The sequence below is a fragment of the Aspergillus nomiae genome (genome assembly GCF_001204775.2).
Source record: "Aspergillus nomiae NRRL 13137 chromosome Unknown contig00523, whole genome shotgun sequence".
Taxonomy (NCBI): Eukaryota; Fungi; Ascomycota; class Eurotiomycetes; order Eurotiales; family Aspergillaceae; genus Aspergillus; species Aspergillus nomiae.
This window is the reverse complement of record NW_015378578.1, coordinates 1-20,720: the sequence shown is the minus strand read 5'-3', so window position 1 is coordinate 20,720 and position 20,720 is coordinate 1. Positions and strand designations below refer to the sequence as shown.

General features: G+C 47.8%; 8 protein-coding genes across 8 annotated transcripts; 4 read left to right on the top strand and 4 right to left on the bottom strand.

Moving 5' to 3' along the window:
• Nucleotides 1-459: 459 nt before the first annotated feature.
• ANOM_009786 (SDR family oxidoreductase) lies at nucleotides 460-1,691 on the top strand (the record flags this gene model as incomplete). The annotated part of the gene is made up of 6 exons (XM_015555042.1): nucleotides 460-503; nucleotides 606-830; nucleotides 882-889; nucleotides 969-1,120; nucleotides 1,174-1,268; nucleotides 1,322-1,691. The coding sequence occupies 6 exons, from the start codon at nucleotides 460-462 to the stop codon at nucleotides 1,689-1,691; spliced, it is 894 nt and encodes a 297-aa protein (XP_015401817.1).
• Nucleotides 1,692-2,382: 691 nt separating this feature from the next.
• On the top strand, nucleotides 2,383-4,182 carry ANOM_009785 (succinate--CoA ligase (GDP-forming) subunit beta; the record flags this gene model as incomplete). Its single annotated transcript, XM_015555041.1, has 8 exons — nucleotides 2,383-2,436; nucleotides 2,511-2,594; nucleotides 2,663-2,735; nucleotides 2,794-2,893; nucleotides 2,962-3,507; nucleotides 3,565-3,611; nucleotides 3,663-3,955; nucleotides 4,048-4,182. 8 exons carry the CDS (start codon nucleotides 2,383-2,385, stop codon nucleotides 4,180-4,182), a joined length of 1,332 nt encoding a protein of 443 aa, XP_015401818.1.
• Nucleotides 4,183-4,758: 576 nt separating this feature from the next.
• ANOM_009784 (F-box domain protein) lies at nucleotides 4,759-6,445 on the bottom strand (the record flags this gene model as incomplete). Its single annotated transcript, XM_015555040.1, has 4 exons — nucleotides 4,759-5,599; nucleotides 5,683-6,062; nucleotides 6,124-6,289; nucleotides 6,375-6,445. The coding sequence occupies 4 exons, from the start codon at nucleotides 6,443-6,445 to the stop codon at nucleotides 4,759-4,761; spliced, it is 1,458 nt and encodes a 485-aa protein (XP_015401819.1).
• Nucleotides 6,446-7,629: 1,184 nt separating this feature from the next.
• On the top strand, nucleotides 7,630-9,733 carry ANOM_009783 (HSF-type DNA-binding domain protein; the record flags this gene model as incomplete). Its single annotated transcript, XM_015555039.1, has 6 exons — nucleotides 7,630-7,988; nucleotides 8,074-8,172; nucleotides 8,232-8,299; nucleotides 8,364-8,707; nucleotides 8,781-8,850; nucleotides 8,919-9,733. The coding sequence occupies 6 exons, from the start codon at nucleotides 7,630-7,632 to the stop codon at nucleotides 9,731-9,733; spliced, it is 1,755 nt and encodes a 584-aa protein (XP_015401820.1).
• Nucleotides 9,734-10,452: 719 nt separating this feature from the next.
• Nucleotides 10,453-11,293, bottom strand: ANOM_009782 (DUF3245 domain-containing protein; the record flags this gene model as incomplete). The annotated part of the gene is made up of 2 exons (XM_015555038.1): nucleotides 10,453-10,963; nucleotides 11,112-11,293. 2 exons carry the CDS (start codon nucleotides 11,291-11,293, stop codon nucleotides 10,453-10,455), a joined length of 693 nt encoding a protein of 230 aa, XP_015401821.1.
• A 346-nt stretch (nucleotides 11,294-11,639) lies between these two features.
• ANOM_009781 (uncharacterized protein) lies at nucleotides 11,640-16,311 on the bottom strand (the record flags this gene model as incomplete). The annotated part of the gene is made up of 4 exons (XM_015555037.1): nucleotides 11,640-11,825; nucleotides 11,889-14,531; nucleotides 14,586-15,218; nucleotides 15,931-16,311. The coding sequence occupies 4 exons, from the start codon at nucleotides 16,309-16,311 to the stop codon at nucleotides 11,640-11,642; spliced, it is 3,843 nt and encodes a 1,280-aa protein (XP_015401822.1).
• Nucleotides 16,312-16,984: 673 nt separating this feature from the next.
• On the top strand, nucleotides 16,985-18,878 carry ANOM_009780 (uncharacterized protein; the record flags this gene model as incomplete). Its single annotated transcript, XM_015555036.1, has 2 exons — nucleotides 16,985-17,829; nucleotides 17,879-18,878. The coding sequence occupies 2 exons, from the start codon at nucleotides 16,985-16,987 to the stop codon at nucleotides 18,876-18,878; spliced, it is 1,845 nt and encodes a 614-aa protein (XP_015401823.1).
• Nucleotides 18,879-19,227: 349 nt separating this feature from the next.
• ANOM_009779 (60S ribosomal protein eL13) lies at nucleotides 19,228-20,645 on the bottom strand. Its single transcript, XM_015555035.1, has 5 exons — nucleotides 20,567-20,645; nucleotides 20,419-20,452; nucleotides 20,278-20,324; nucleotides 20,020-20,178; nucleotides 19,228-19,906 (listed from the first exon to the last, which is right to left on the bottom strand). Exons 1-5 carry the CDS (start codon nucleotides 20,567-20,569, stop codon nucleotides 19,469-19,471), a joined length of 681 nt encoding a protein of 226 aa, XP_015401816.1. The 5' UTR covers nucleotides 20,570-20,645; the 3' UTR covers nucleotides 19,228-19,468.
• Nucleotides 20,646-20,720: the final 75 nt, after the last annotated feature.

The following is a 20,720-nucleotide window of genomic DNA, read 5'->3' as shown; positions in this document are numbered from 1 at the left end:
CCAACCTTGAAGCCTGAAGGTTAGACCCATCTTGTACCTTTCTGTACTCCGTACTGGTCAATGTGATACTGTACTAGTAGTGTACTGTATATACTCTGTAGTAGGATGAATATTAGCAAGAAGCTGGAGAGGCCATGAAGGTACTTCAGAAGAACATACATAGAGTTCCTAAACGATGAGGAATGCTGTCTCCAACTAGGTTCAGAATACTACTTATGAAAGTGGACGATCTCCGGAGTACCTGAACCCACTACTACTAGTAACTATACTACCTAGTATTAGACAGGTTTTCACAGGCGGCGACCTCTCGGGTTGGATTGCCGAGGGCCGATGTAGCCAATGAAACGAAGCCATTCGCATAGATCACTATGCAAGGAAGACCAGATTTTCTTCATGTAAACTACCCTTACTAATTTACCCATACTGCCTCCACAGGCCTCAATTGACTGCTTTCAAATGATGGCAAACACAGGAGACAAGCGGAGGTCAGTGCTGATCACAGGGTAAGTCACAACAAGTGGTCCTGCACCAAATGCCGTGGTGTAAACTCTGCATATGTTATTGGCAGTACCGATACCCTTGACTTTCTTATGCTGATTATATAGTTGCTCTCCCGGTGGGATAGGAAATGCGCTTGCGCGTGAATTTCATCAGCAAGGACTACGTGTGTTTGCGACAGCGCGAGACACGGAGACACTGCAGAGTCTGGCAGCCCTAGGGATTGAAACACTGAGCCTTATCGTAGATGACGAAAGGAGTGTCCAGTCATGCTATGCAGAGGTTCGAGAAAGGCTTGGAGAGAAAGGACTGGATTATCTAGTCAATAATGCGTGAGTTTACGCCAGATGCAGCGAGAACAAGGGGCTGATCCGAATCTCTAGGGGCCGAAGTACGTCTGTTTGAGATCACTGCTGTGAAACACTACCTACGCGCCGTCCAGAAAGAAAGAAATGGCTCATACTTCATAGATTATACCGTTCCTGCTATGGAGGTAGACCTCGCGGAGGCTCGTGCAACCTTCGAAACGAATTTATTTTCGGTCATTAACATGTGCCAAACATTCCTCCCTCTACTCAAAAAGACCCAGGGCACCATCGTACAGATTGGCTCTATCGCAGGGGTAAGTTAATGCAACACATACTTTTGATAGGAGATAAATCTAATCCTATCTAGGTCATCCCCTATGTGTTTGGATCAGTGTACAATGCCTCGAAGGCCGCGTTGCATTCGTTCAGTGATACTCTTAGGGTGGAACTAGCTCCCTTCGGGTGAGTAACCAGCTCATCTCCCCAGGCCTTTTAGCTGGAGTTAACCTAAGTAGCGTAAACGTGACGACCATTGTCACTGGAGGTGTGCAATCTCGCATTGCTCGTGTCAAACGTACCCTAGCACCGAATTCACTTTATGCTCCTATTGAAGATGAGTATAATCGTCGCGTGATACACAGCCAAGACGGTGCAATGCCACACACTGCATATGCAAAGAGTGTTGTTGCACAGATCTTGTATGGATCAGCACCGTGGCGCTGGCTGTGGCCATGGGCTCATGGCCGTAAGAGCTGGATATGGGAAGGCAACAAGAGCTGGGTGGTTTGGTTCTTGTCTGGAGGCTGGGCGTGGACTGGCATCTTTCACTATGCCATGACGAGAATGTTCAAGCTTTATAAGCTGAGGAAGACGGGCGGGAAATAGGGAGGAGACCGAATCCATGCCTTCCTCTTCACTGTATTCAATAGGATATCCACGTCGGAGATACGTTTTATAGACAATAGAGCATAACAATATCATGTGAAGCTACCCTGTGCCCATCTTGATAATCCTCATACAGTAACTTCATGGTACCAAATAATGTGGCTAATTAGTACTTTGTTTTTAGTTGTTCCTGACGGCCGTTTAAACTATTTGCCGGTTAATATCAAATGCTGACATGCTGTAGAAGATATGAATATAATGATTAAAAAAACATACTCATCATCAGTACGCGGATATACATTGGGCAATTTTTTATGTGTTACTCATCCTTGAATAGAATTTGGCAGTACATCCCCATCTGCCAGTCTACTCCGTATGCCACACCCGAGTTCAACGGAATACTACTAGTAGTGTCGAGCATCGTTCCGTGATATTCGCGTCCCGATCCGATTAGTCATCCCGAAACGCACTCTGGTTGGCTTATCAGGTGACCCCGAACCTGCCGTACTCAAGGCAAAAGACAGTATCATCCCGAGGAGTGCGGCCGTGAAAAAGAAAGCTGTTCCCCCATCAGCCCCTAACACCACCTGGCAACACGCCACTATTGAGGACTTAAATAATCATTTTTCCTGTTCTTACCCTTCAACGAGCTTCTCTTGAACCCTCTCCCCTCCTTTAAATTCACTTCACCATGTTCAAGCTCGCTCGCAGCAGACCAATCGCGGCAGCTTTCAGAGCTGCGACGGTGAGATTCCTTAGTTTCGCCCAAACTTCCGAGCCTCACAATGACACAGTAACTGACATTGTGATTGCCCACAGGAGTCTTCTGTTCAATCTCGCATTTGCCAGCAACAGAGAAACCTGTCGATCCATGAATATCTGTCCGCGAAGCTCCTCAAGTCGGTACGAACAACCGGATGCCTTGGATTTTCCCCCCCTTTGTCTTACAAACTAACCAATCGGATACATAGTATGGTATAGGAATGCCCAAGGGTGAGGTCGCTCACTCTGCAGAGGAAGCCGAGGCTGTTGCTAAGTCCCTTGGTATGGTTTATTCCCTCGGCACTTATAGATCGCAATTTGCTAAGACGCAGGGTGTCAGGCAATGATGATATGGTTATCAAGGCTCAGGTTCTTGCCGGTGGCCGTGGTAAAGGTAGCTTCGATAATGGCCTCAAGGGCGGTGTGCGCGTTATCTACTCGTGAGTTTGGCTCAGTTCTTAGGTGTGCCGGTTTGGTTCCTTGTATCTGACAAAGAATATCTCCTCAGGCCTACTGAAGCCAAGATGTTCGCTGGTCAAATGATCGGACACAAACTCATTACTAAGCAGACCGGTGCTGCCGGTCGTCTTTGTAACGCTGTGTATATCTGCGAGCGCAAGTTCGCTCGCCGTGAATTCTACCTGGCCGTTCTCATGGATCGCCAGTCGCAAAGCCCTGTCATTGTCGCCTCCTCACAAGGCGGTATGGACATTGAGGCCGTTGCCAAGGAAACCCCCGAAGCTATCATCACCACCCCCATTGACATTAATGTCGGTGTTACTGATGAGATTGCTGGCAAGATTGCTACTGAGCTCGGCTTCTCCGAGCAGTGCATTCCGGAGGCCAAGGACACCATTCAGAAGCTTTACAAGGTCTTTATGGAGAAGGATGCTACCCAGATCGAGATCAACCCTCTGTCAGAGACTTCTGACCACCAGGTTATGGCTATGGATGCCAAGTTGGGCTTTGATGACAACGCAGACTTCAGACAAAAGGAAGTTTTCTCGTGGAGAGACGCCACCCAAGAAGATGCTGATGAGGTTAAGGCTGCTGAGTATGCTATTTGCTATAACCTACAAATGAGCTTTAGTGTGTGCTAACAGTGCGATAGGCACGGATTGAACTTCATCAAACTCGATGGTGATATCGGCTGCTTGGGTGAGAACCGCTTTAAGTTATTCGTCCCTTCTATGCTAACCACATACTTAGTTAACGGTGCTGGCCTCGCCATGGCTACCATGGATATCATCAAGCTCAACGGTGGTAACCCCGCCAACTTCCTTGATGTTGGTGGTGGTGCTACCCCTGCTGCCATCAAGTCTGCTTTCGAGCTTATTACCAGCGACCCCAAGGTGTCGGCCATCTTTGTCAACATCTTTGGCGGTATTGTTCGCTGTGACGCCATCGCCCAGGGCTTGATCAATGTTGTGAACGAGATGGGACTGCGCACTCCTATCGTTGCGCGTTTGCAGGGTACCAACATGGAGCAGGCTCACAAACTGGTATGAAACTATGCAATCTAAAGCCTAATTCCTTACCCGTCTTTGTTTCTTCTTTCTGTGATAGCTTAAATACGTGCTAATACTTCTCATAGCTGAACGAGTCGGGTTTGAAGATCTTTTCCATCGAGGACCTTCAGAACGCCGCTGAGAAGTCTGTTCAATTCTCGAAAGTTGTGAAGATGGCCCGCGAAATCGATGTGGGCGTCGAGTTTACTCTCGGTATCTAAGCTCTGCGTTGTATTAGAACTTTACAATCTTCTTCGCATGTGGGTGTTCCGTTATTTCTTTTTGCGTTTACAGTTTATTACTTTGTATGGGAATGGGGACATCATCAGTGGAGGTGCTTACTCTGTTGTGTGAAGAGAGCAAGCAGTTCTTCAAAGACGATTCGGTGATCCTGCGCATTAAGTTTATACTAACTGAATTTTTTTTGCATAGTAGATGGGCCGCTGAACCTGGGTAATAAGGAAGCCTAGTAGTGAAGGACTGATATCAGGTATTCAGGAGAGAGTCCTGGGAGGCATTTTTCATAGAGCATTCATTGATGGTCCTGTATATCGTCCATTTCCAGATTTCTTTTCCTTTGTTAATGTATTCATTACTCATTTAGCTGGAGATGTTTTCGCCCTTTTGGGAGGGAGGCACTGGATCCTTGACGGGTATTGCTAACCGTGTAGACAAGGCTGTACATTTGTAATTTTGGAGAATTTGTATAATCATAAAGCACGAAGACAAAGCAGATGCCTGGAAAACCAAGAGCCAACCAGCAATCTAGCACGGGTTTTGTAGTGTTTTCAGCTCTTTTATAATGGAACGGCGCCTGATAGACTTATGTTGTCGTTAAAACACCAAACTTTCAGTCCGTTCTGATCAACCATTAAAATGAAGTCACGATCTCCTCTGAGTGTGAAATTAGTCCCATGCGAATAGACTCTATTTGACGCCTCCCGAGGCAACTGGGGATTGATACACCTGGCAGGGCGGTGGGCGATTCTGGCATCTGGATTGGAAATCCAGATCTCGGGTTTACCATTGTCGTTCTTGACATAGTAAAGGATGTTACTATCAACATATGCCATGCATATAGGGATGAACGGCGTATTCTCTGTAGACACCACATTTACGCTAACGCTGCCAGTTTCTTGATTGTAAGTGATGGCGGCAATATCACCGGGCGTTTCTGTTAGACAATCACCTCGCCCGAATGTTAAGATCCCCATCGCATTTCCAAATGTGGAGGACAAAGTGTCATCTATCTCCACATGCCAGGCTGGGTCTGCAATTGAGCTTAGTGCCACCGTAAAAGATGGGGAGCGCATGGCAACAGTGTCCTTGAGTGAATATTTATTGACACGCAATTGTGCAATGGAAGTATCAGGACCCACGGTTTCCTCGAGGTGAACCGTTATCAAAGTACCTGCAGTAGGGACCATGTCTATATATGCTATTTTGTTTGCGATATTAAACGTATGAGTAATGCGACTGTCAAACTGCCAGTGTATAATACACTCCGACCCGCTGGCCGTGGTGCTTTTGAACGCCATGGCGACATTCATATTGCGAACAACAAAGCATTTCCAGTGCAGCGATGGCAGTCGGAAGTACGCCGAATCGTTGGTTTGAAGGCTCCAGACATGACAGAATCTAAAGTCCCGGAGAACATGGATCTGCAGCATCAGCCAACATATGTCAAAGAGGAGGCACAATTCAGATGCATTTACGCTTACCCATGCAATGTTATAGCTGCTATAATGGATTCAGAAACGCGTAATGCAGTAAATGTATCTCTGTTTTCTGTGCAGAAGCTCTGAGTCGTATTCAAACGGAGGTTATGGACATAGACCATCGCGTCTTCAATCCATGCATAGCTTCCATGAGAAAAGTCAAGACCAACTAAGCCTGCCGCATTTGACCTTGGAGAATACGGACGGTTGAGGACTTTAGAGATCGGCTGTCCACGTTCCAAACGAATACGCTGCTTGGCATATCGTGTGAATGCATCTGGCGAATCTAGTGTAACGGATCTACAGTTGTGTCCGACATATCGAAGGCACACAGCATCACGGAATAGCGTGGAGGATAGTAGACAATTCCATCGCTTGGAGACCTACAATATAATGTTAGTCTGGGAAGACGGATCAATATATATACGATAAAGTTAGACATACTCTTCGGAAAATATGGATTTCTGACAAATCCAGATATCTAGAAATTTGCACAGCAACCTCGGTAGGCAGACTGCCCAGGATGTCTTTTTGAAAGGAAACTTGGTTCATGCGATCACGCACATCACGCCATTCATAAGGGTGCATCTGCTCCAGAAGCAGATGGTACCTATGGTGCCCATAATTAGCAATGATTACTAGAATGCGATTAGGAAGCGTTTCTCAGTATATCTCCTTTTTGTGGTTTCACATACACAGCTCGGCGAGCAGAGGTAGACTTTAAATCCTTGAACCGAGTGAGGATACCCTGTACTTCGGGATCCATAGTAGTTCGTTGGCCACTGCTTTTTAGGGGTTATATATTATAGGGAAGAGAGTGAGGTAGTATATCTCAGACGTGCAAGAGACCTCAAAGATGACATGAAAGAACGCATAACGAGCAGAAGAAATAATAAGCTATTGTTCACTGGACTGTCTGTGGCATTTCAAATTGAGAAGTACGGTGGTTGTTCAGGGTTGCTTCCACAGCTGCGGCTCCGTGCATTTAATTGTTCCAGGCCTTCCCGTGATCCATGCATGCTTCTCCTTCAATCATCGCCTTTAGGTCCCTTTTTCTTTTTCTTTCTTTTCCTTTTCTCCTTCACTACCTCTTTGGGACTCAATTTCGACCATATCCCAGGTACCTCTATCCTCTTCCGACCCGCATCTCCAGTAGGGTCGGAATTATCAATAATATATATTTGATAGTATTGATTTGCAATCTCGACAAAGGAACGAAGAAAATCAATCGGCATCTCGCGCCTCCGTTTGGCCATTTTCCGCCGAGGACAAAATCCCGCCTATGAGGGAAAAAAAGAAGCTATTCAACTAGCTGTTCCCTGCAGATCCATATTACCGCGAAGTTCTTACCACATCTTTACGGTCGAATTTTCCATCCCGTTTTTTGTTCATCGCAGAGCTCGACCCAAACCTCTGATCTCTGGTTGACAGAAAACGAAACTTAAAAGGAGGGAGGAGGAAGAAAAGAAAACCAAACGAAACGAAATCAACCAATCAAATCGCAGGAAAGAGGGTTTCCTTTTCCCTTTTATTTTCTTTTTTTATTTCATTTAATTTCCTCTTTATTTTTATTTTATTTTTATTTTCTTCCTAAAAAAAAGGGGAAAGGGAGAGAGACATTTCACAATTAGGTGTTGGGATACCAGAAACTTTCCACCATTGACACCAATAGATCAAAGGACAAACTCGCAATGACTCGGGAGGCGGAGACCCTCTAAGTGTTGATCAACGCCTTCTTGGCCCAGACTCCGTGATAACCATCAGCCTTCCCACGCTCACCTGTCGTCTACGAGTGACTATCAGCCGACAAATTTCACCCTCCGGCCAACATTTACGCCGCTGTCTATCGGCACACCATTCCGCTTTTCGCAGAAATAGTCGCGATCCTGTTTCACGTTTCGCTGCTGCGGCCCTTGGCCGGAGCCCTCTTCCCCTGTTCCGCCTCGCGAGATGAGCGGTCTCGCCGACCCCCCGTCTAGAAATACCGTAGTTTCTGGCGCTACAGATGCGCCAGGCAGGACACGAAAGCTTCCTCTCCTCTCTTCCTCCGTTCCATCTTCCGGTCAACCGATGGGTGATCCTATGGAGGTCACTCCGCCTGCTTCAGCAGCGGCAACGGGCGCTGGGCCCTCAGTCCACAACAATTCTGACAATGATCGAGCGGGCGGAAACACTATAGCCACTTCCAATGGTTCTACTGAGCCTGGGCATGTGCACAATCATTCAGCGCCCAGCCAGGCCATCGGAGCTGCGGCTGCAGCCCAGCAGCCCAAGGTTGTGCAAACTGCCTTTATTCATAAGCTGTATAAGTACGTCTCGCAAATTGTGACCTGTGATTGCGTGAAATACATTAGAGATGCTCTCAAGTGAGTTCATGCTAATAGTACCCGGCAGTATGCTAGAGGACCCAAGTATCCAACATCTAATCTCATGGTCCAACACTAATGACAGCTTCGTCATGTCGCCTACTTCCGAATTTTCTAAAGTCCTTGCGTTCGTCTTCGCTTCTGCCAGACCCTACATCAGTTGAGTTATAGCTAATTAATTACTAGTCAATACTTCAAACATACCAATATCTCGTCGTTCGTAAGGCAACTGAACATGTATGGCTTTCATAAAGGTATGCCTACCCTCTTGGCTAATGAGTTTTGTCTCTTGTCTGTTGCTCATATGGAACGCCTTAGTAAGCGATGTGTTCCATACTGGATCTCCAGACTCAGCACTTTGGGAGTTTAAACACGGGAATGGCAACTTCAAGCGTGGTGATCTGATTGGGTTACGGGAGATCAAAAGGCGAGCGTCTCGACATGCGTTGATCCATCGCGACTCGTTTCCGGGCCACAAAGCCGCTGCTTCCCAACCTGGCACACCAGCCGAACCGGTCCCTGATGCCACTGAAGCTCGCCTGATGAATCTGGAGCATACATTGTACGACATGCACAACCGCCTGGGTCGCGCCGAAGAAGGCAACGCGGCACTCAATGCAAGATGTCTAGCCATGGCCGAGAGCTTGAGCAGGTGCTATCATGTAAGTTTTACGCCTTTTATATCTTCACAACCTAACATGAAATGAAAATATCATTGATTATTTACGCTTTCAGTGGACACATTCGATCTCGCGCTTTCTGCAAGGTATGATTCCAGATCGTGAAGGTCTCCTGTACAGAGATGGTGAGTAGTAGTACATCATACCTATAAACAAATTGCCGGGATTTCAAATGGTTCTTAACAATCTCTAGTATCCAATATGCAGGCAGAACTGGAGAAACATCTCGACAGCGTGCGAGCCCTCGAGCACCCCCCTGATCCCTACCTCTCTATTCGACAGCCCTATGTACCAACTGTATCGGTTGATCCAGGCCCACCTCTATCCCCGCGCCAAATGCCACAGGAAGACAGTCGTCGGCCTTCGGTGATGGATACGACCAGACCTAACATGATACGACCACCTGTTCCTTCACATCTAGCTGTATCGCCTCGTAGATATGGCTCAATTGGCGCGGCAAATTCCTCCCCAACTTACGGCCGCCCGCAGGTCCCGACAGTCATTCCCCCACAACAGCCCATGCCGCATCCACTTTCATCCGTCTCTTCCCCACCGGGCCCAAACTTGGCTCGTCGGCATACATCCGCAGACATTCGGCAACATGGCTGGCCGCCCCCTGGCGTGTCCCCATTCCAGTCTGCTCATCAGACTGGTACAGCAACAGCTCCCTGGTCTCCCTCACCACATCGAACCCCAAATTCAAGTGACCAGCAGGTTCGAGAAGTTCTGGCACAGTATGAGATGGGAGCACCGCGACGTCTGCAGGATACCTCGCGTCACGCTACCCCTCCCTTGAATCCCGATCAAACAACTCCCGGACCTACCACCGATAATGGTTGGACATTGGGTCCGAGATTTCCTCGGCATGACACCTCTTTGCCTGCAACAAGACGGTCAAGCATGGCTAGCAATGTTCATTCATTGCTAAACCCGGCGGATACCGCCGAAAGACCCGACGAGGATCAGCATGCCACGATCGAGGATCGAAAACGAAAGCGTCTGGAGTAGATGAACATCGGTTACATTCTTGAGCTGTGCTCTTCGCGCTAAACGATGCATCTGTTAGGGTCTTTGGCCTTTGACGACAATAACATCAGGGATCAATTACTCGCTCAGCTTCGACCTTGCCGTGTGGCGTACATTCTGGAAACAAAGAGACAAGCGCAAAGCTAAACTTTTAGTACTGCATATCCTGGGATTTTCGTCATACTATCTGGATTCTTCTAATTGTCTAAACCTTGGTGAATCGACAATCACACAATCCTTTGGCGATCTGACTTGATTGGGACTACGGAGGTCCCAATTATTCTTACTCAAACTTAGGGAGGCGCGTATTCCTCTTCCGCCAGTATAGATATCTGTATAACATCATTGGTGGATGTTAGCATGTGACATACTATGGCTGCGTTGCTGATGCCAACATCCCAGGCTTCATTTGCCGTATATGACACACCCTCGAGTTGGTAGGGCCAAAAAGTTCTTGGATATTCTTTAGAACCGAGAATGAATGTTGATATCTAGGTGCTTATACTCGAGTGTATACGTAGATCTAACAGTGGGGCCGGTCCTTTCAGATCAGGGAAGTAAGCGGTTATGTTAGGTTTTAAGTGTGTATATAACTCTATCGTTGTGTATTGTATAGTTATCGTCAAAGTATCTCAAGCAGATATACGGGGGGTATATTGAAATCCAACCCACAACCATGAAAGCCTGAATAGGAGACGAATCTATTTCTTCTTCCTTTTCCTTGACCGCTCAGTAAGAATCTCATCTAGGAAGCTCGTGGCTTTCCTCCTCCCTTTTAGGCGATATGGCTGTTGTGATAAAGACCCTCCTCGCTTCACCGATGCCTCATCCTCACCATCTCCACCGTCATCACCCTGATCTCCACGATCGTCGTCAGTTACAATGGGGTCGAGAGTCCTTGGAATAGACTCCGCTTTTCTTTTCCTCGGGCCCTTCTTCCCGACCAGGGCCGTTCGTCCTTCGTCCTCGTCCTCGTCATCATCATCATAGGCTCTGCCGGCCATAGTCTGGGACTGATTCGTAGCAGAGCTGGCACCTGATGAGCTTCCCATGTTGCTCAGTTGTCGACCCGCGGCTGCATTCTTCTCTGACATGATTTTCTTGTAGTTCTTCCCAAGAAGTTGTCTCCGTAGTTTATCGTTGGAGCCAAGTTCCGTGCGATTCCAACTTCCATCGGCTGCTTTGGAGGGAAGGGGTGCCCCAACACCTAAACTGTAGCCATCATCCAATCAGCGCTATTCATACATCGTCATACATCACACAGAGGGGGGCAAAATAGAAACAAATAAAACCAAACAAATAAGAAGGGCAAAAGAGAGGACAGATGATTTTCCATAACATAACATAGAGAAAGACCTACGTTTCTGGCACAGCTGTGAAAACTTCATCCTCTTCTCGCTGTAACTCCTCTTCAGACTTTGTATTGGCTTGTTCTTCCTGAGTCTTCGGGGGTAGCCATGAGGCGACGAGTCGCTGACTGCGTGCCAAAGCAACATTGGCTTTGTTTAGTATAACATCTGTTTCCGTTTTGGATAAGGACATGATGGTCGGTTGTCCCACCTCGTCCTTGCTCTTCTTTTCTTTTTGGTCTTTGTCCTATCTATCTACACCCAACTTTTTGGCGATAGCGAGGCGGAAGGACACGGCATTATACTCACCGCCTACTCATTTCTTCAAATCATGGGGCTACTGCTCTGTCTTGGCGCCTAATGACAATTTGCAAGCTCTACCTGCGTTGAACTCAGTGGGTTACTAGTAGTAGTATCCTATCCTTTGTATATACATACAATCTATTGTGGTATGTAGACCGTCATTACAAGAACATTAGCCAGAGCCACGTAAACGAATCCAAACATGTCATGAACATCGTAGTGACTGGTATACATTATTATGCCCATTGTGTCGCTGTATTGACGCGCTTCGAATACACAGGATCGACATCCCTATCAAGGATATCTATCAGGGTTTCCGATATCATATCGAATAGTAGGTCATGTGGTCTGGTAGACTTAGAGTCGTTGGTGGGTTGGTGGTTTTCTAAACAGCCTAAGGAATGGAAAGCAGCATCGAATGCCTAGCGATCGGCTGTTAGTTGATGTTCCCAAACAATACACGAGGGGTATAATGGTTGACGTACCATTTGTAGTGTCTTTCGAAGTTCAATCAATAATCTGGCTGCACGATCGCCTCCCGTCCCTTCATTGGCCTGGACGAGGAAGTCCAGCCATGAGTCCATGCATATTCTGCGGCCGCTTCCTTGGAGTCGCCCTCCCAGGAGGCAAGCGGCGAGCGGCGTGACATGTGAAGTTTGCCTTAGAAAATACGTGTCTCCCGAAGAAGGCATGTTTATCGAATTGAAGATGAACAGACTCCTCGGTCGCTCCATAGAATTGACAGAAGAGGGTGACATATGTGTCATCTCATGTGTCTCAGTAAAGTAACGCCTGCGCGAAGCTGATGAAGGAGCTGCAAGATTGGGATACATGACATGAAATAGCAGAGCTTTGATAAGTGGGGTACGCCATGAATTGGTATTCAAGCTGGCACCTCCGAACTGGAAGTGCTCATCCAGGTGTTCACGGCAGGAGATGATTTTTTTCTTAGCTAGGATGTCAAGCGTATGGCGGGCAGCCTGTAACACTTCATAGACGCGATCGAAGTGCATATGGTTCGATACTGCAAACTTAAATGCGGCTGCACGACCCGCTCGATACCAGACCTCACGGGTCGCCTTGAATGCGTTGGCCGCGCTGAGGTGGTCACTCCAGGTGTTTTGTGAAAACTCTACACGAGTCCTGTGCACATCCTTACGTGTCTCTTGGTCTGCCGATGAATAGAACAAAGATTGGTCGCCCCCAATCACCCCTATAATGAGAAGCGGATCAAGGCAGCGAAATATTATCCCCAACAGAATCAGCTTTGCGCGGCAAGGGTCAAGGGGTAACTCTGAGAGAAGGGCTCCGAGAGGGGTCAGCCCCTCTTTCTCATCCAGTGCTCTTAAAAGCTGTAGGTTACTAATAGCTAAGTTCACCTTGGCCTCGTCCGGAGGTTCAATGGAATCTCGTAAGGTGTCCTGAATGGAGGCAGACGATACTGCCCGTTTCACTTGCAAAGAGGTCTGTTGTAAGTCCTCCCGCATCATTCCTGGAAATTGGGTGACGCGGAAAGAATCGTGCATATCCCTCGTGTAAAGAGCAAAGTACTCTCCTGCTTGGACTCTGCCAGCTCTGCCTGCACGCTGAGAAGCGCTGGACTGACTAATCCAACAACATGCAAACCGGGTTGTCCTTGACTGTGGGTCATAAATTTTTTGATTTACCTTACCGGGATCAATGACAAACTTCACATCTGGAATGGTTATCGAAGTCTCGGCAATATCAGTAGACAAGATAACTCGGCGACAAGCTCGCGAAACTGGACTAAAAAGCTCTTTCTGACCATCGGGAAGGTTTGAATGGAGCTGCAGGATCTTGTATCGGCTATCATCAGAGAAGTCACAGCCTAATATCTTTCCATGTTTTCGGATGGTACTTTCAACGGCCATGATGTGACGTAAACCTGGAAGGAAGACCAAGATAGAGCCTTCCTCGGTACTAGACAAGACATAACAGATAACGGCGCATATGAGGCCGAGTGGCATCAAAGGATCTTCTTCTCGAAGCACGGATCGAGAAGATTGTAATAAGATCGGATCATGCGAATGCTGGTCCCCACCAGCCCCTTGCTCGTCAGAGTTCGGGGGGTCTGCCACCGGAAGAAGGTTATACCTTCTGAAATACCTTGCTGTCTGGGGTTCATCGATCAACAATGATAGCGCTCGCGGGGGGTAGAACCTAGATAAGGACTCGATGACCTCATCTAGGTAATGTTTGCCAACAGGGAAAGCACGCCCGGAGATACGAAGATGTGGAGCAGGCAAGCGACCTCCGTCGTTGACGATATTTTGAAAATATGAAGCGAAAAGGCCTATATCAAGAGTTGCGCTCATCACAATAATCTTAGGCGCATGCAGCCCTAGGTTACGGCGTTGATCGACGAAGTTTCTCAGAAAAAGCATGAGTAAGTCGAGGTCAAGGTCTCGTTCGTGAACTTCATCGAGTATGATGTGGGAGAAAGACACCAGGTAGGACTCGGAATGCAGCATGTTAAGGAGATAGCCAGCCGTGCAGAACGTGATTGAGCTCAATCTTGTGGGACGTCGAGAATCAAATCGAATTTGATACCCTACGGAGCATCCAAGTGATTCCCTTCTTTCTTTCGCAACCCGCTTCGCTAGTGAAGTCGCTGCTATTCTGCGAGGTTGGACGCAAAGTATTTTGCATGCACTTTCGGAGTCCTTGACCATAGCATTGTCGAGCAGCATCTGGGGCACTTGTGTTGATTTGCCGGAACCAGTATCTGCTACAATGAGCGAATATGTGTTCTTCTCAACAAGGTCAAGTATGTCATCCTTCCTTCTGCTGATCGGCAACTTTCCTTGGCGCTTCCACAGCCTACCAATAGGTGAGCCCAATGAGTTATCTACTTTTTTCTGCTCATTGAAGCCCTCCTGGTCAGCTGAAATGGAACTCCCTATTTGCCCTCCACTGCACTTTGCCGTAGAAAATTTGCAGGCACGTCTTAAATCCCCCAAGGCCCTAAGTATGACAATAAACATATCTTCGTCTATATTTAGCTTCATATATAGGAGTTCTTCTCGTAATTCGTTGAGCTCTTGCAACAAACCACTTGTATGGAGCCTTGAGATCAAGGCCAACAAGGCCTGCAGTTCTGCTGAAGACTGACACACATTAGCTTAAGCAGCTAATTCGAGCTATCATGTATCGTACCTTACCTTCGAGCTTCCTGTTCCGGACGTGGTTATAGTTGTAGAGGTATGCTGAAGGGTGCAATTTACGGTGCAATCAAACTTGCGCTTGTCACGGCTAACAAATCGAGATTTGAGCATTATTAGCCCCTTCTGAACAAAATCAGAGTGTAGCACGGGCTTAGGTGACCGCAAAAGCACCTTTCCAAAACCATTATAGTCTTCCTCTCTTGGAAGAGCATCGATGACAATTTGTGATTCGTCTACAGCACTGGCTGTATTGGCGTCTGGTGTTCTCCAAGACAAACCACTGTTGTCGCACGCTAGCCCATTCTCAACTAAAGGGCCCCTTTCCTGGCTTCGCGATTGTGAGGTGGACCGCTCCACGGATGCTTTTGTAGTTTCTTCCAAGGCACACGCTGTGCTTGACCCTGTCCTGATCATACAGTAAGGGACTAGAGCACCGTGAAGTAAAGGGCGTTTCGGCTCTAAAAGTGACCTGCATATCTCCGTAGCGCGGTCTCTAGTCTGGGTGCTAGGTAACACTGCAGTGTAGCGACGAGTTGCGATGTTGCGCTGTTGCGAAGGTCGCGTCGGGTTTAAAAGAGCGAGACGTAGTTTGGGATGGCCATCTTTGATGCAGGGAAAATGTCTGATGCTCTATGACAGGGTGGTAATTAGCATTGACTGTGTGTCATGAGAAAAAGTAGAAGCCTGATAACATTGTACCGTATAACTTTGCATCGCCGCAAGCCAGGTGAGGGTGCGGTACTATTACGCATTGATCGCCGCATGAAGAGAGGTGAATTATGAGATAATGGTGGCGTATATAGCCATTACTTGGTTTATATGATGCCCCTTTCGAGAGGATAGGGGAAAGAAAAGATAAAGATAAAGATAAAACAAGGCAAAGATGGACGAGTGAAGTAATATTCTTATGTCTTTGGGTTATGAATTTTAAAAAAGTGAATATCATCAATAGATCTAATTGGCCTTGGCGCGGCATAAATTTATTCAATCACCACTCTACCATCTCTACTAAAGATTCCAATTCTTCAAACTACACACTTAAAGTGCGTGTATCCAAATAGTAGAATGTATTACGCAATCTTTATTATAAGTGAGTTCATGGCGTCATTGCGTGTGTATTTACATGTAGATCTATCCTCTCTCCCCCTCTCTATATATATTGTTCTCAGTAAATATGAAAGAAGCAACCCCAGCCCGAGCAATACAATGGATGTGCGAGGAAGCAAGACAAGATTAAAGAAATAAACTAAAAACGATGAACCAACGCTCATGACGCTTCTCCATGGTGTTGGTGTTTTTGTTTCAATTTTTTCTCCGTCTTCATAAACTCTCGAATCCCAACTGGGATGCTGGCAAACAGGTCGTCTGCCTGATCGGGGATGGTCCAGTTTGCCTCACTCCCGCCTCCATCGTCATCCATGCTAGTGCTCGCAGACGCGACCTCTGCCCTTGGAGTGTGAAGCAAATCCCCAGTCGGCCCTTTCGAAGCCCCCTTGGCCTTAGCCTGCGCGACCCTCGCCGCCCAATCTTCCATCTCATCACGAAAATCATCCCAGACGCAATGCACACAGCCACTCATGCAGCAATTGTCAGGCTCCTCTGGCCGCGGTGGTATCGCAACCCCATTTATAGTTTTCCATGTAGACCCTGGTGGTCTCGAACCGGGGTTATACCGTGAAGAGCGACCAGGGCCAGCAAGGCGAGTGCCAAACACAATAGACATCTTGTCCTGCGGCGAGTGAGGCTCGATTGAAGATGTTGACGACTCGTCATCCAATTCTTTAGAAATAGGACGCGAGGAACTTGCTTGACGTCTGTAAGGAGAGCGAGATGAGAGAATGTCATGATAGTACCCTGATAATGGATATGCTTGAATGGGTCCTGAGTCGTTCAAGTATGCTGTCGTGTCCTGATACTTGGTATGGGCATGGCTGGCTGCTCGTCGGGTAGTGGGAAACGGGGCATATCGTCCGATAGACAGTGCTGATGCAGGGAGAAAGCGCGCCTGGTTTATAGTTAAAAAATAACCCATACCCGACAAGCAGGGGGTCATTTTAAACACTGATCGCCCTTTACCCATGAAAAGAAACTCTGTAGTGCCGGGTGGTTGCCGGGAAGAACACTGGAAAGTGCTCTTTGCCATCCGAGGCCGACATTATGTCATTATGCAAACAATACAAACATTTGAATGGCGTCTCGCAGAATGCGATGTATGCTATCGCAAGGTCTGCAGATCGCGTCGTTCTGCAGTATCAATCCTTGACAAAGTCGAATCCTCCAAGGTGGCTGCGAAGGATTGGCATTGTATATAGGGCATCTATACGTTCCTAGGACATCTATCCTTGTCTCAGACGGCGCGAAACAAGTGTAGCGCTGCTGTTCTCAACACGTCGCCAATGAACCCGCAACCTGAAAATGAAAATGCACAGCGCCCGCCTGATCGCGGATCACACAAAGAACCATCGAGAGAAAGCTTAGTGCAATCGCAACCGGAGAGTCAGCTGCGCGCAACCAGCAACTCATCGAAGAGGGGCTCAAAAATTCCTATAGCCCAAACTGAAACGAGAGCTCTTGGGTTACGCGATAGAAAAGCTCTTAGGCCGTCACTGGTTCCAGATGCAAGCCTAAGGCTGGACATAAACTCACCAAGCAGGCGATCAAGTGGTCTTCAGGCGTTTGCAGCCCCTCCGAGGCGAGTCTCGAGGAGAATCCTTCCTTCAGACCTGTCATTCAAGTCTCCGATAGTGACACAGGGGAACAAATTGGATCGTGGACTACCAGATAGTCCGGACGACCAATTAGCATCTGAATTGAGTAACGCAACGGGCGAAGCCAATTCACATGCAGACTTGCATGAAGGGCTCGAAGAACCTGATCTCCCCCCAACCCCAGCGCAATTAGGCCTAGAAAGACCCCCCGCACGTCCAAAAGGGCTACTGAGCAGTAGTCCGACTATGCAACATGGCAACTGGGGGAAACGACGGACCACTAACCATCTAGAACAGAGCCCCTCTAGGCTTAGGAATGTTCATTATGGAGAAGGAGACGAAGACCTACTGGAATCTGACCCAAATATGGCTCAAGGACTATTTCCAGAGCCCGTTCTGAAAAAGCGGCGATTGACAATGCAACTTGCCACAGAGATAAAAAAACTTAGCGATGACATTGTTGAGTTGGAGAATTGGTCAAAGAGCTTAAGTTACAATGTCGATGATACAGAACTAGATATGGGCAAACTTATGTAAGTATTTCATACCCAGTCGTTTGAAATCTGACCTGACTGATGGCAGGTCAATATTGTGTGAAGATCCCAATAGGGCAACGCCTGCAAAGCCGGGCCCATATGATATGTCTATATCTTCTTTAATCTCCACGTTGCTTCCGTTTTCTACGAAGTGTTCTCCAGTAACTTCAGAGGAGCATCCTCCGCCGAATCCTTTTGCCCTCGATACACTTTCTCAAGCTGAGCCATATCTAACAATATTCGCCCCATTGAAACTCAAATCATATTCAAATACTTACTGCGGTTTGGACCCAGACAAGCACTTGGAGAAACATACCTTGGAACTATCTACACCGCGGCCCTTTCCTTCTAGACACCTCCACTTAGCCATCAACTACGAAACGGATCCAGAAACGCAGTCTGTACTCTCCATATCGGTGCCAATGGCTATTGACAACAAAGTACCGGTATCTTTGCGCCAGTGGATCGAATCAAGGCTAGCGAACCCACTCTTGAAGTTGGATGTATCGGGTCTATGTTGGGGCATACAACGGTACTGGGAAGCCTCAATATCACGTGCTAAACTATGGTCGCGGCTAGAAGGACAATATCGAGGACTGATCAGAAGTCGTGGAACAACCAGTGATACTGATAAATTGGATGACTTCCTAGACCCCGATGTGCCCACTCTCTCAAGTATAAATCCACGGAAAATACTACCACACCTTGAGCGTACATCTATGCTATTCGAGTCCGGAGGTGGAGAGTCTTTACGAGCCTACTTTTCATGCGAACTAGCAATCGATGAATGGGCAGGTGAGCCCAGGTTGGTCCCGGGGATCAGTGTGTCTGCACCGTCCATGATGAATGGCAGGTCGGGAAGCAAGGTGGAACAAGATGTCAAAAGACTATTTCACACAATTTTGAACGAGAAACAGAGCGGGCGAATAGGCACAGACGTTGATATCAATGCAGATGCGATAGTACATGCTGCTGAACATATTCTGGGTGTCTTATTCTTTGATGAGCCCGAAAAACATTCTTTCAAAGTGAAGGCAAAAAAGTGACTGCATATGTCATTGGAACTGTCTTGGATTGGTTTTCGAATCCACTAGCTGATCTCAAAACTTGTTGATCTAAAAGCGACAGCGTCTGCCCCTCTGTAAATCAACAGATGGATCGCGTCCTAGACACATTTCCAACCTCTACCGAACCTGAGAACAAACTTACATTGACTACGAAAGCAGAGGTTTACGCAGGTTGTAATCCAGTGTATATAGATTCATCTCCGTCATTGAACTAGCTTACCGGGGCCTGCACCAGGTTGCCCTTCCATAGTATCTTGTGTGTTGCCTGCCTCCAAACGAGGACTAAGCCATCGGTGTGATGCAACAAATAATCGCCAAGGATGTCGCTTGATACGAACCCAGCGACCACAATCTGACGGACCAAGATGCAGCTTCTTAGCATACAACCCTAACTCGGAGTAGACCCTTTGTTTTTTTTTGGAACGTGAAAATTGGGGCATTTGCATTTCGGAAGGTTCGGAGTTTTTTAAGGACAAAGGTAAATTGAGAAAAGGGGCGCCACGCCATGCCACAGTACACTAATCCCCGACTTGAAAATAGACCCGATCATCATTAACTGTGAATCACATTTATTTCTTGGCGGCGGACTCCTCCTCGGCCTTGGCCCTAGCACGCTTCTCACGGATACCCTTGTAGCGGGCCTCACTGCGGGCCTCACGCAAGCGGCGGTAGGCAGCCTCCTCACCCTTGGGCAGATCATCACGCTTGATCTCAGTGACAGCCTCCTCGGCAGAAGGGTTCTTGATGGGAAGGGTGGCGTTGGCGCGAGTGGCATAGCCCTCGGTCTTGCCCTCAGCGGCGAAGGCAGCCTTGGCAGCGTTGACCTCTTCAGCAGAAGAGTCAAGCTTCTTGAACTGACCACTCTTGCGGGGGAAGAGAATCAAGCGGGCCTTGTAGTCCTTGAGGCGATCAACATTGGCGACCAGCGACTCCTTGGAGTAGTTGACACGGCGGTGGTCAACAGCGATACCGATGGTAGAAGCGAGCTTCTTGGGGATTCCGGCTTCCTATATAGTTTTGAAGCAAGTCCCATGTAAGCTTCCATCCAACTTCGAAGCCCAGCAAGTAGAACAGCACCAGCACTAGGGGCCCGCTCCATATCCAAAGGGGACAAATTTACCTTCAGCTCAGCGAGAGTGAATCCACGACCGGCACGGACACGGCGGTTGTACTTGACGGTAGGGCAACGCACAACGGGACGCAGCTTGTCAACCGGACGAGGAGCAACAGCGGCGGCCTTCGCAAGACGGGCCTCACGACGGCGGTGCTTGCGGCCAGGCTATAAAATGGTAAATAGTTAGTCAACCATATATCATCCCCCTGACCGAAACATGTCGTTCGAAATGTGATTTAGGCGAGTATGGTTTCGATTGCGTACCTGGTCGAAGTGCACGCGCACACGACGCTGCCAGTCCTTGCGGAAGTCTATAATAAATTTGTCAGTTCGTTGTTCCACAGAACAGAAAATGCCATCCCCTATTCCCAAATGTGAAAAACTCGTTCCCTCAGGTTCACTTACGCTGGTTTTGAATCTGGTTGTTGTGCTTGATCGCCTATACCACCAAAATTCATCAGTAACTTTGCCCTCCCCAACGAAAAAAGCGAACTCGATATCATTTTGTTAAGTCGCAGAAAGATTCAAGACAGCGAGGGTCAGAATAACGCACCATTGTGACGGACGGTGATCAAGGCCGAGATTGTCGTCGTCGTGGGTGGTTGCTGGTCGGATCTCAAAACGACTCTTCAATAATGGGTGGAACTTTTTTGGTGTGGCCAACCGCGCAGAGCCGCGCCGGTCTCGCTTAGCGAGAAGCCCTACCC